General features: G+C 35.1%; 1 protein-coding gene across 1 annotated transcript in view; it reads left to right on the top strand.

The window, feature by feature from the left end:
* Positions 1–15,105, top strand: part of MALRD1 (MAM and LDL receptor class A domain containing 1) — a 287,732-nt gene that overhangs the window by 223,124 nt on the left and 49,503 nt on the right. Inside the window, exons 33-35 of the mRNA XM_026843695.1 lie at positions 4,979–5,254; positions 10,487–10,612; positions 14,214–14,280. Of these exons, the coding sequence (XP_026699496.1) occupies positions 4,979–5,254; positions 10,487–10,612; positions 14,214–14,280 (469 nt within the window). The remainder of the gene's footprint in view (positions 1–4,978; positions 5,255–10,486; positions 10,613–14,213; positions 14,281–15,105) is intronic.

Here is a 15,105-nt window from a genome sequence, read left to right on the forward strand (position 1 = left end):
GAGCAAAATGTTTACTGTACCGACCTGTGAAGTTTGGCATACAGTCAGGAAACAGGATCAGTACATTCCATGGATGACAAAGACAACAGTACAGCAAAGCAGATATGTAGAGAAAATGTTCACCAAACAACAGTAAACCTTTAACAAATCCCTATCCCACAATTATGTAATTATGTCCTTGATGATGAGCATTTACTGACTTAACACTTTCCAAACTGTAAAGGCTCCTTCCAAATCATCAGCTTATGAGCTCTAGTTAGCGTAATAGATGTTTTGATGTTTAGCACATTGGAATAAAAATGTATCTAAAAGCACCCATTTTATCTGACAGCAATGAAATACAGATAGATTCAGCTGTAGTTATTGCAGTTAAGGAAGCAGTACCTGCCAAATTTGGTTTGCTTTACACACTGGTCTGATTCTTGCGTTTTTGTATCTACTTCAACTACCTAATTTCTCTTCAAAGTGTGAGGACACTTGTAGGGTACCAGTTCTTGGTCCTTAGGTCATAACTCACCCAGCACAGCTGTGTGAGTAGGTTTCACCTCAGGATTAGGACCAAACTAAATGTCACTTTAGAACCTAATTAAAATGTATTTTTTTAATGATGTACAAATAGATGCTATATGCACATTTTTAAACCCTTTAATTTTGGTTATTTTTCATATACAAGGAAAAATAGATGTGAAATAAAACACTGAGTGTAAAGTAAAACAAATAAGGATATGTCCTCAGCTTGATACTTAAAAAATCATGATTCCTGTAGCTATAATGGAACATCAACAATTTACTGCTGTTTTTCATGCAGATCTAAATCCAGACTGTGTTCACAGAGCAGAGGTTGTTTTCTCTGAAATTGATTTTGATTAGTTTGCTTTTCATCTGTGTGCAAATACTGAATGTATTCCTGAGGATCTCCAGTCCTGTTTTTCAGTGATCATGCAGTCTAGATGGAGAAAGCTAACCTTTTATACTGTGTTCCTTAGAACACATCATTTTCAGTAGATTTATCTCCAAATCCTTAAACAGCTTCAAATAGATACTGCATTTTAGAAAAGTAACCTGTACAATATCTCCTCCACTCCTGAATGTCGTCTGGAAATGAGAGCCACACAGCACTCAGGAGATGAGTGCTGAGTTGGGAACATCTTTTCTGCATGTGGCAAAAGGTGAAGGAAACACTTTTTGTCATGCCAGTATTAGGTGATTGTTGAATCTAATGATTTTAAGTGACTGAAATGGCCCATGGGTCCCAAGCAGATAGTCCAATTTGCATTGAAAAAATAGACTTCAAATTCTGCTGTTTACATAACCTTCTTATATATCTACAGATGGATATTCATGTATATGCTTAAGTTTAAAGTTATTTTCTAAGGCTGTCAGGTGAGTATACCAGTATGTAACTTAGCACAATGGAGGGTATTTATGATGAGTCTCTCATTAGTGTCATCTCATTTTTCACTGCAAACCACATTTCAGTGAAAATGAAATATTGCCTCTCTTCAGAATGAAACATGTCAGTAGCAGATACTGCAATGATGAGCTTAATATAAATAATTACACAGATAGTAGCTTCGAATGCAAGTAATTAGTTTTGCATTAATAAGTTGCTTGAAATTTCTTTTCACTTGGAATTAGCTAATGATTTTCTAGATTTGCATATTCCTAATTAGTCGGTTTTAAATGTTAGCTATATACAAATTAATGTTTTATAAATTTCCAAAATTTTTACCAGGCACATGTAATTTATAATTAAGAAAAGCATTTATAACCTACTTTCTGTAAAGAAAATAGATTGAACTTGGGAGTACCATTTTGACAGATCATGGCAATCGTGATGTTTTATAGAACATCATCCAGAGCACAATCTTCCTATTGCATCTGAAACAAAACAGATGTGAACTGATTAATACATAATGTGATTTAATAAGTAAGGTGATACTCTTATGGTATTTGAGGTATATTCTCATTTATTATTCTGATCTAAAATAATTTTGCTGATTTGAATGTATTGCTTTGGATTTTTATTAACGTACTCAAAAAATAAAACAGAGTTCAGCAAGACACCTGGTTAAATTTACCCCTAATTTGACCTCTAGCATAAAGTGGAGATATCTTCACTGCTCTCAGTTAATTTTTCACACTCTAAATTAATTGTTACACAAGTCAGGAAGAACTTTCTATGCATTATTTGTTAACAAAAATAAGGAATCATGATGGAAAATAATAATAATAAAAAAAATAATCCTCCATTCAATATTTGCTCAACTATTGAATTTAGTATGAGATCATTTACACACATAAATGCTTTATATGTTTGGGACCATAAGGCTAAACTAAACAGTGTCGCAAAAGCCCGAAGATAGTTTAATTCTCAAAACCAGATTCATAACAAGTAACACATTCAAGCATTATTGAGTTTAAGAGGAGATTTCAATTTTCAGAACAAAGTTGGGTAGAAACCTGTTAGCAAATATATCACAAACAAGACAGGTATAGGGAATTAAACTGGATCAAAAATGCTCACTAATGTTCTACAAATGCAATCTTTTCTGCAACAGAAACAAGTGACCATAGGAAAATCAAATGTATTCATACTGTGTGAAGTTAATTTCCACTGTATTAGAAAAAACACAGAAAAAACTAAAACTGGACTGCGCAATGACAAAAGTGCATGCCTAAGTAGAACTGACTGCAGCATAAGTAATTTTCACTGCCTAAATGCACCTGAGGAAAAGGGTCAGAGGTAACAGAGATATAATCATATGGTATAATGGTATAAACATACCATTCTTTTATTTTTCAGAACAAGTGCAAACTAAAAATATAAAATATATTTTTTAAAATCTATTGTGTAAGGTTTTCTCTATTTTTAACAGTACCAGTTTTATATCATTAGAGAGAAATATGTTCTCCTAGTGACTTTTCATACATTTCATTAGTATCTTGGATACATTTCATTAGAATCACGGACTTATATAAAAGTTCTTCATGATGAATCCAATCCTAATATCTTTATGTGCTATTATTATTTATCTAGTAAAATAGGAACAAAATAGAGAAAAATGTAATATGTAGAATACTTTTCTTCAAAAATAAATTTACTATGTGATTTCAATGTCTATAATCAACTATCTAAAGACTACTTTCATAAGCTCTTTGAAGCGGCATAAATGAAAATAAATTGAGACTAGCACGTTTATAAAACACATATAATGAAAATGCAGACTTTTCAATCCCACTTAAAAATACATGTCTTTGAGTGATTTATGATGTAATTCTGAATACAAACAAACCAAAAGATCGGTAGGTTATTATTTTCACTGCGTCAAAATCCATTATTATTGGTTTATGTTTAGATTATGTCCAGTGTATGGAATATACATTTTTCTAGTAGCATGATAAATTTAACACCACTAGCAGCATGAACTGATGTCAGGAATATTCTATTGTATGAGGCTTTTCAATTATGATTTTCTGACATAAAGTCAACATGAAAATAAAAAATTGCTAAGGTAGCAAAGGTCAGTGTTAGCAGTCTGAGATATTTTTCCTTGTAACTGTTTCACAAGCAACCAGATGGTAAAATAGTATTTTGTTTATCTGAATGCATCAGCAGTTCATTTTTTCTACAACATGCTATTGTTATTCATGATTCAGGTATTTTAGAAACTGAGCATGTTTCAGCAAAGCTGTCCTGCTATAAAACCCCAGCCTGGTATCACAGAATACGCAAACATATTGCTATGCCCAGTGGATTAAAAGTAGTAACATAATACCAAAATCCATGTATTCCCTTACAGCATGTCATGCCTTAATGCAGCAACATTTGACTTCTGAGGTCAGAGACAAATGCTTGCACCATTTCCAAAAGCAAGCTAAAACCCACCCGTGGATTTTTGCACTTGATCTGCTCTGCTTCAGCCCAAGTCAACAGCAAAACTCCTGTCTTTTAAAGAGGTGGTGACATTACTTGTCCTTTCCTTGTTCATAACAATAATAATATTATTTTCTTTACTCACCTGCTGCAAGCTGACATAGAAAAGATTAAATACATAGAGTTAAATTCTGGAGAATTTTCTCTTTTCCCTGCTCATAAAACAAAAATTACAGGAATCCCTCACATTGCTCCCATGGGAGACATTGTTGGTGTAAAGAACACAGTGTTAGCATAGCCAGCTTCTTAGAATTCAGTTTCCACAAATAGTTCTAATGCTTATGCTGGTAAAATTCAGTTGCAATGATTTTCATAGGAAGAAAGAGGGATTTAAATATCTGAGATGAATTTATTTCTATAAGTGATCACAGAAAGTTTTTATTTCCAAGAATGCAAGTAAGCACAGGGTATTTCTTATTTTGTCAGCTGTCTAAATTGGTCAAAGTCAGACATTTAAAAGTACTTTTTTTTTTCTTTTTCCACTTGTACCCTGGAAACTTTTATCTATCATTTCCTTTGATTTAATTCCCCATCACATCAAAATAGGCTACAGAATCAGAGTGATAATAAAGCAGTAAAAATTTTGTTGTTACTTTACAAAAATCTTTTTCTTACTCTGCTGAGGGCTCAGACCCTACTGTGTACAATAGCTTTCCATGAAAAGACTTCCTTGTTAGTCCAGTCTTTGATTGTTGTTCACCCATTCAGTATACATATAGAGGACGATTCTAACTAGAGGGCTATTTTAACCCTTTCCCGATACAGGGTGAAAGATAAGTTTTAAGCACAAGCAGTAACAGGACCAAACCAAATGACGAATTTGAGGTTTAAATGAAAAATACTGAAACAACAATGGAGTTAATATGATGAGACAAAATGTTTTCAGTAGTGTGTTCTACACTTAGGAGCTGTGTCTTTATACAAGTTGGTTTGGGTGGTTTTTAAAGAGTTCCTTCCAGCAGTCCCTATGTACATCTCAAAGGCAGTATAGATGAGTACTGAAAGAAGAGAATCTATAAATATTCTTCTTTCTCCTTGTAGGAACAACTGATCCACACCCTCCAACTTGCCGTAGTGACCAGTTCACATGTGCATACGTGCAGCAGTGTTTGCCCCTCTCTACAAAATGCAATGGATTTGAAGATTGCATGGATGGAAGTGATGAAATTAACTGTCTCACAGACACGTCTACCACCTTGGCTCCAAACTTCTGCAAGCAAACAGAGTTCCTATGTCCTTCCAAAGGCTGCATCCCAGCGCTCCTGAGATGCGATGGTGTGCCCGACTGCCACCTTAACGAAGATGAGGTTGGCTGCCGTAAGTTACTTTCATTGATACAGTTAAAGTGATGTTAACTTACTTTCCTAAAACAGTGATGTGGAAAAGAGCAATATAATCAAGTCTAGTGTAAAACGCACTGTCCCTCATCAAGAAAAATGTTATTTGTAGCACATATAATGTGTTACCTGGAAAGACACTCTACGGTTGCAAATAATTCTGATTATGCATTTTCATTCTCTGGCTATCAATTTTGATAAATGCTTAAAATCATTTGTATTGTATTTTTGTTACTAATTGGAAGCATTTCCACTTTTTTCATAGCAGTACAGTCAGCTGCATTTACATTGCCTCATCTCTGATAACAATATGACAGATAGATAGACTTCTGCTGTTTCTGTATTTCAGTAACATTCAAGGCTGTCCTGACCTTTCAAGGATTTTGAAATCAAGTCTGTTCATGCAGTAGCAGCAATTTCTGCCCCTACCAAGAAAAAGGGCTCCCAAGCAAAATGCAAGAACGGCCTTTGAACTGTAACTGCAATAAGATACCATGAAGTTTCAGATAGACACAAAAGTGAGTGTCTGTCCATTTCAAAATATTTCATTATTGATGGATGAACTGAGGCCAAATGTTTCATTCCAGGAAGGTCAAAATAATTAGCTATATAGGGAAAAAAAAAAAAAAAAAAAAAAAAAGGAAAAGAGAGACTTTATACATACAAAAACATTTCTTCCAAAACTTCTCATTCTGTAGAAGTTTTTGAACACTTTATTTTTCTTCATTATCAGAAACAAAGCAGTTAGTAAAATACCGGTTTCCAGTGGGCTAGAAACTCAAGTTTTTTAATATTTTGATTCAAAGCTACTGAACATACATGCAGATACTGGAAATGCCATCTCTTTTAACAAGTTACAAAACTGACATGGATTTCACGGATTATCTGTGCATGGCTTTCTAGGCACTTTTGTTTAGAAGTGGGCTCTGAAGTTTTGTTGGCAAAAGGCATGATTTTGGAGATATCTCTTAAATTCTACATGCCCCAAAATGCATATAGAAATTTGACATCCCACTCCTGCATTAGTCTTCATTTGGCCCTGTTTCCTCCCTCAATCTGTCCTCTATTAGAGACCTCCCTGCTGTATCCTAGTACATGTGCATTCCAACTCTACACCAGAACAGCTAACGTGTTCTACAATCCTGAAATCCAAAGGCCACAAGATTTCCATGTTTATCAGTATTCCCCAAACAAATGAGAGATTATTTCATTGCCTTCTAAGCAATGCCCAGGTCATTAGGAAAAATTCAGTCCTGGTCTATTCAAAGAACAAAATTTCCCATAGATATTATACAGCTTGGGGTTCTGAGTGTGGTGGAAAATTAGACAAATCTGTAATCACATTGTTACTCCAAAATTCAGTTTGGGCTATATAAACATGTAAGTGTTGACAATATAAGATAGGAATGCAGAAGCAGTGATTCATGCTTTTTCTCTGAAAAAGATTGTGGTTGCAGGCAAAGTAAAAAGAAAGCAGTAGTGGTAGTTTGGAATGGAATCAGTGAAAAGCTGATTACTGTCACAGCTGCTTCTCCCATCAAAATGTATATGTCATGAGAGTGCAGCATTTCATCTCTAGCTGTCTACTGTTAGTGTGTGAAATGCCACATAAGTTTGTCAACAGAGGAAAGTGAGAGAGAAAAAGCAAATATCTCACAAATTTTATTTATTTTATTGAAATTTCTGCATAATCTATAAAATGGATTGTTGTTCTAGTAACTCCAGACTACGTGTACTGTAATAATAGCACAGTTTGGGAGTGGTTTTTTTATTTTAAATTGAAATTGAATTTTTTTTTTTTCCTAAGCAGTTATGAACACAGAGTAAGATTTAAGCAGCAAAGTTTGTTGGTTTTGTTTTTTTTTGTTTTTTGTTTTTTGTTTTTTTTTCCTTCTTGGTGCAGATCAAATCTTTCTGCTGATTGTAGAAAATTTCAGTTTAGGAATTACTGGCACCTTCCATTTTGTGTGTGCCTTGTCCCTTAGTAATTTCATTCTTTTAAGTGTAACAATAGATGGTCAAAAGTGTTCTGGCTTCTGAATTCAGAGAGTGTTTTCTCTGGGATGAAGACCAGTTGTCAAAATGCATCCTGCAACTTTCAGAGATTAAGTATAAAACCCAAAAAAAGGCCAGGACAAAGAAAAACAACAACAAAAAAGCATTAGTCAGATCTCTAGTGAAACCACAATTTCTACCACAGAAATACTTTTCTGCATGACTTAGAGATTTATGTAGTTTCCTGTAGAGTTCACTCAGCAGTGAGGTTGTACAGGATTATGTTAATACCATTTTATACCTACTAATGTGGTGGATTTTATTACTTGCTGTTTTTAACAAGAAAATCTTGGGACTGTTTTCCAGATATAGATGTTCTACTTGGCCAGACCTCTACTTGTTGTCAATTTTAGTGAAGGGTACTTTATCTCACCTATTTTATTGATTTTTTTTTTTTTTAATTCCTGATTACAATAACAATAATAATGTAAAATAAACATATTGGCACCAGTGGGATATATACATTACTTTTCCACAGACCCCTAACACCATTTGACTGAAATGCTAATAGCAATGAATAAAAAATGATTTCTCATTTCTCTGTAGTGCACCAAATTGTATCCATTGTAATCCTGGTAAGGTTTAAATACCTACTTACTAGGGTATATACCTAGTACACTTTCAAAGGGGCTGTGATATTTTTACCCTTTCTTCAGATTTAATTTGGACCTAGAAGATGACATATAGGTGAAAATATATTTTCACTTCACTGTTGTTAATGACTCCATTTAATGTCTTTACCCCAAAACCACTTGCAAGTTTCTCATAAAAGTAAAGAATAACTAGTTGGAGAAATGTCAAGGTACTTGTAACTCTGTTAACGGTAAGCAATTTTAATTTTAATTTCAATGAAATAAGAGAATTAGTATTATTATTATTTTTAAAACGTTCTCTTAACATTCTTTACCTCAGCACCAATAACTTATGTCACTGTCCTTTCCTGTCATAGATGCTGGATCTGTGCAAAGTATTCAGCAGTCAGATCCATTGCCATGACTGTTCCCTCTGTATGTGGTATAAAAATCCCAGTGCAGTAAGACTGTTCAAGGTATAGGAACATGTCAAAAGCACCATGCTGATCAACAGATTCAAATGGACCAAAAATAATTAACATTTCCTCTGTTTTATCATCAGGTATGAGTATAGCAGGCAGTCCAGGACTAGAGGAAATAACAAAGGGCCAAACAATACTTTCTGTTTTTACCATAACCCTCGGTGCCAGTTAAAACTCATGAACTGAATCTCTGTATTAATCATAATATATATGAAAAACCATAAATAATGCTCTATATCCACATAGTTTACAGCTTCCTCAAAATACACATGCAGGCAAATAAAGATCCAAAGCACATAATAAGAATATGGTTTACGTGAAATTTCCAACTTTGTTTCTGTTGAAGTCCTAGTCTGAACATGTAATTACGTTTACAGACTGACTATTTGTGTGCAAATGACCACTTATAAAACTGATTCAAATATCACTGGGACATCATCCCCCAAACTGCAAAGACTGTCCAGGATTTGCATCTGATTGTACCAAAATAAGTATGACATTATTATTTGGTTAGGAAAGTGCAGCATAGGGCATGGGACTGTCACTTACTTTCTGGAAAACTGATGATCATAAGAGATAGATAGTAGGATATGCTACAAATGTGGAGTAAATCTGCTGGGGATTTTCAGTCTGCCACAACTTGTTCCACCAGACTGAGTGGTCAAGGGAATGGAGAGCAGAAAAGGAAATTTTTGTTCTTGCTGTTGCATTTATATTGCTGTGACTACCAGCAAATTCCCTCTTCAATATCAAGACTTCTCCAGTCAAATGAAGAGACTTTGATATAAACACATATGAAGAACAGTACAGTGATAATTTAAAAGCAGCCAAAGATTTTAAGTTCTCATAAAGGTGAATTTAAATCGGAAACAAAAGCAAGCTTCTCTTTATAGTGGCTAGTGCTCTTCTACAGATTTTTCTGCAGACTTTAATAAATGGTGAGTGTATGTAATTAAAAGGTTTAATCCTACAAACCCTTAGTCATATGACTAATTACATATTTCTAAAGAATATCAAAATGGGCAAAAGCTGACTGGCAAGATCAAAACTGGCAAGATTTGCCTCCATTATTGTGGTCTAAATTGAACTGCAATATTTTCAGTTTATCACAGTCTTGCATTCTATATGGGTCAGTGGTTTAAATTATATCTAAGAGTGGAACAAATATATCCTACATCAGCCTGGCCATCCATCCTGGGAAGCTTATTGCCATGTACACTAGGTCTTGAACTCAGAAGTAGGAAAGTATTACAAAATTTAAATGCAGCAGTGGGGTATTTTTAATATTCTCAGATTCTTTCTCCCACTGTAAACTCGCAGGCTAATGTGAATATATCTAACTCTGATGGAGTCAGAAGAGTTCCCTCTGATTTGTATTAGTCATGGTGACAGAGTTCAGTTTAAATTACCTAAACAAAAACCTTATAAAACAGTAGTTTAAAGCAGTGTAAGAGAACCTTGTGTGAGATAAAATGACAAAATGGTGTTATAGTCTACAGGATTCTGTAGGACCATCAGGTACATTCTGTAGATCAGTGACTCAGTAATAATTCAGTGGTTATGTGATTTACTCCTATTAAAATTATTCAGAACAAACGTAGAAAATATAACCGAATGCCCAAGAATAAAAAAGGTGTGCAAGTTCAGATTTTTCAGTCAAGTATTTCTCTACTTTTTATATGTTAACTATACCTTAGTATTTGGTTTCTTGTAATAGAAGAAAACTACATAATGTCAATTTTTTATTTGTTTAAAAATTAATTCCATAATTTCAAAACTAGATTATGAATGAGTTGATTATGTTTTCTGCTATCATTTTATGGGTTTTCAATGGGGTTTTGCAGCTTTGTCTGTCAACATTTTAAATAAATACACCCTCCTCTTCTTTACAGATATAACATGGAAAAATCCAGCTTCTGTAACATCTGTGCTCTGTTTACTTATTTATTTATCTACTCTACGTAAAGTTGTATGTCTTTGAAGATGAAAGCTTGTAGAGGTCACACAAATGCAAGTTTATATACTATACTACAAATCAAATTTTTTAGCAGTGGGAAAAAGAAATATAGTTGATAATAACTGTCATGTTACTTTTCATTTCAGCCATTAAAGATTGTTTCAACGGTTCTTTGTTATGTGCATCAACTAATCAATGTATAGCAATCTCCCAGCGTTGTGATGGCATTGCAAACTGCATTGATTTCAGCCTTGATGAGTCCAGCTGTTCAGGTACTTAGTTATACAAAAAAAATATCATTTGAAACAAAAAAAATATAGTCATTTTCTACTGAATCTTTAGACAGTCTTCAAACTTGACTCTGCTAAAATTCAATCAAATTATAATAGTCATGAATTTTCCTGATGAAAGTATGACACAGATAAAACAGGGAGAAAAAAATGGAAAATAATATGCTTAGTTAACATCTTCTCAATGGGGTGTTCCATAAGGTAAAAATACATTGTGGTGGGGTTTTTTAAAAAAAAAAAAAAAAAAATCTGTAGTATACTACTAAAGCACCATCTTGATTTTAGGCAATTGAATGACCCACTTAACCCACATTTCAGAGTTAATAGGATTTTTTGGTTGGTTGGTTGGTTTTTTGTTTTTTTTTTTCCAGTCTAATGCAAGTCCAGATTGGAAAATAAACCAAAACATATAGCATTTGTTTTAACTCAGTACATATCCCACAATATTCAGGTTTTGTTTGCAATAGTTAAATGGTGGAGAAAGGTAAGAACAAGACAATAATATACATCCAATCTGGATCAGACTGTTGTTAACAAAATCTAACAAAAACACAGATGATGATAGACTGAGACTTTTTTGCCTCAGTCTTCACCAGAAAGGGCTCCAGTCACACCATCCAAGACACAGAAGGTAAAGGCAGGGACACCCACCAAAGGAGATCAGGTTCAAGACCATCTATGGAACCTGAAGGTGCACAAGTCCGTGGGACTTGATAAGATGCATCCACGGGTCCTGAGGAAACTGGCATATGAAGTGGCTAAGCCACCATCCATCATACTTGAGAAGTTATGGCAGTCCAGAGAAGTTCTCACTGACTGGAAAAGGGGAAACATAACCTCCATTTTTAAAAAGGGAAAAAAGAAAGACACAGGAAACTATATGTCAGTCAGTCTCACCTCTACACCTGGCAAGATGGTTCAGCGGATCCTCCTAGAAACTATTGTAGGGCACATGGAAAATAAGAAAGTGATTGGTGACAGCCAAGATAGTTTCACTAAGGGCAAATTGTGCCTGAAAATTCTGGTGGCATTCTACAGTGGGATTACAGTGCTGGTGGATAAGGAAGAGGATAAGGATAAGTCTCTAAACTGAAGAGACATATATTTGATGGATGGACCACAGGGTAGATAAGGAATTGGTTGGATGGTTGAACTCAGAGTTGTGGTTAACACCTCGATGTCCGAGTGGAGAGTAATGACAAGTGGAATACTTCAGGTGTTGGTATTGGGACTGGCGTAGTTTAACATCTTTGTAGGTGACATAGTGGGATCAAATGCACCCTCAGCAAGTCTGCTGATGACACCGAGCTATGTGGTGCTGTCGACACACTGGAGGGAAGGGATGTGCCATCCAGAGGGACCTGGACAGGCTGGAAAGGTGGGCCCATGAGAACCTCATGAAGTTCAACAAGGCCAAGTGCAAGGTCCTGCACATGGGTCAGGGCAATCCCAAGCACAAATACAGGCTGGGCGATGAGTGGATTGAGAGCAGCTCTGCAGAGAATTACCTGGGGGTATCAGCGCATGGAAAACTCTCTATGAGCCAGCAATGTGCACTCACAGCCCAGAAAGCAAACCATATCCTGGACTGCATCAAGAGAAGTGTGGGCAGCAGGCTGAGGGAGGTGATTCTCCCCCTCTGCTTCTCTCTCATGAGACCCCACCTGGAGGGCTGGTCCAGCTCTGGGGCTCCCAAAATAAGAAGGACATGGATCTTCTCAATTGGGTCCAGAAGAGGGCCACAAAGATGATCAGGGATCTGGAGCACCTCCCCTATGAGGATAGGCTGAGAGTTGGTGTTGCTCACCCTAGAGAAGACAAGGCTCTGGAGAGACTTCATAGCGGCTTTCCAGTACCTAACGGGGGCCTACAGGAAGGATGAGGAGGACTCTTTGTCTGGGAGTGTAGTGGTAGGATGAGGGCTAATGGTTTTAAACTGAAAGAGGGTAGATTTAGATTAGATATTAGGAAGAAATTCTTCCCTGTGAGGGTGGTGAGACACTGGCACAGGTTGCCCAGAGCAGCTGTGGCTGCCCCCTCCCTGGCAGTGTTCAAGGCCAGGTTGGACGAGGCTTTGAGCAACCTGGTCTAGTGGGAGGTGTCTTTGCCCATGGCTGCAGGGGTGGAACTAGATGGTCGTTAAGGTCCCTTCCAACCCAAACTGTTCTATGATTCTATGACAGAAATAATTAAATTTAGCTTCAAAGCATGTCATTCAGTGAGACAAAATTACTGCAGTTCTTCCCCAAGCCAGTTACAGCTCTGGGACAGTTCTGTGTAACAGTACTCCCCCAACATTGGTGAAGTTGCATTAGCTGAGAATTTAACTCTGTTTTTATAATTTATTATGAGTTATGTGGTGAAGTTCACAATATATAGCATGAATAGTGATGATATAATTCATTATAGACTGTTAAATATCTATTCATAAAATAAACTTCTTGGTAGGAAGCATCCACTGGTTTCTCTTGGAGTCAAACTTCCCCACAAGTATTGTGTTCATTATATATGTTTGTATTTTTATTTTTTTTAATGTGAGAGAAGAAATCATACCTTAACATAAAAAATTACCAATTTTACACTGTAGAGAGAAAATATACTTGTAATTTCATTTTAAAAGAAACACTTATATTCCTTTAAATGAAAAGGAATATATTCAGAAAATTGGTTCAATGTATAAGAATATAGAACATAAACTACTAGACTTGAATGAAAATAAAATACAAATCTTCCACTATTTTGTCAGAAAGCAGATCTTTTGAAAAAGTAATTTACTTCAAAAAAATTTCTTTTTAAAACTGGAGATGTCTACACAAAATGGCATTGTTTATATGCCTCAGCAAGCAATTTTATGTGGCATACATGCAAAATTCTTTAGACCTAATTAGCATTTTACCAGTTATTTTATTACTAATGAAGACTGAGGGGAATTGGTTTTAGTTTTGAGTTTTTCTTGCTGTAGGGATATAAAACTAAACATCTACAAAATCAAATGTGATGATGAGGAAATCCATATTAAGGGATTTCAAAAGTTGATAATACTGTATCACTGACATCCTCCTCTACTTAAAAACCTTTATTCTACTCAGGACTGATTTCTCTAGTTCTTAACTAGAAGTGGTGTTTAAGTATTAAAATTTTGGACATTTTTAATAAGAAATTTGGTGATACAGGAGTGTCTGTTCATCACCTCTATATAAAAGATATTATAATAAAATAGACTTAGGTACTAACTAAATATAATTCAGTTCTTTTAGCTCTTATTTTATGTATTCTTATTTGTTTGAAATTTGAATAAGTGGCAAAAGCTCCATTTTTGGAGTCAAATAAAACTCTGACTTGAGAAAAATTAGAAGCCTGTTCAAGTGAAGGATTTCTATAAGTCAAGAGGAGCCCATCAGCTATAATGTATTTATGGCTTGACACTTGTATCACCAAGTCAAGGTCTAAAAGAAGAGTTTTGGAAGTGCTAAGCACCTAAAATGACAGATTTGAATATTCTGCCATTTTGAAAATCAGGCAATGACAAAGATAATAACAAGGGGGCAAATTTAAATTATAATTTTTACTTTTATATTTGCAGTTTGTCCTGAAGAATACTGCAAAAATGGAGGAAGATGCATCCTCAAAGATGACATTCCATTATGCCAGTAAGTTTCATTGGGTACTGACTTGTGCTTGAAGTTGGTAAAAGGTGCTATTGAAAGAGCTGGTTCATTCTCCAGGGACTGAAATGATGATCAATAGAAATGTAGTTTTAAAAGTCTCTGTATGTCTACACAATTATTTAGGATTATTTACGGTTGCTGAGTTAAGCCATATTTTGAGAATAATATTATCAGATAGAATTTTCTATGACTTTCATTTATCATTACATGAGACAACCTGTTGGCCTGACACCTTAAGTTTTCTGTGTATCATGTTTCATATCAACATTTAACAACTTGCTTCTATAAAAAATAGTGCCTTATATGTAGCAAGTATTGTGTACCTTGGACGAGATTTACAGCAGGCCATGTTCTTCTCTTTACTGGAACTTGTGATGCATTTCTGTTATAATATTAAGTTTTGCATATATTCAGAGAAAGAAGGTAATGTTTTTCCACTTATGCCAAATGAAGAGTTAAACATATGCTTGCATTTTTCTGGAAATACTCTATGCTGAAAAACAGATAATGTATGAAATTCTGATGTGGAATGTATGAGTCATTAGAAAGTGTCTCAGGCTATCTGAAGGGATTCATTTGCCCAAGATATTACCCTGTTTCCCCCAGGAGACTTTTTAAAGTGCAAAGAAAGAAATTATACATCATCATACTTTTGTCCGTGGATCTGGCCAAAGAGTTCACAGAATTACTAAAGAAGTGATTGATTTATCAGAATATCTATCTTAGTCAAGACGACACATTAGAGATATGTCTCCTATTCTCCAGGAAACTCACATTAAAATTTTCAGTTACTGCAGAGTTTGTATC

The sequence above is a fragment of the Athene cunicularia genome, assembly GCF_003259725.1.
Source record: "Athene cunicularia isolate RWA chromosome 2 unlocalized genomic scaffold, athCun1 chr2_part1, whole genome shotgun sequence".
Lineage (NCBI taxonomy): Eukaryota > Metazoa > Chordata > Aves > Strigiformes > Strigidae > Athene > Athene cunicularia.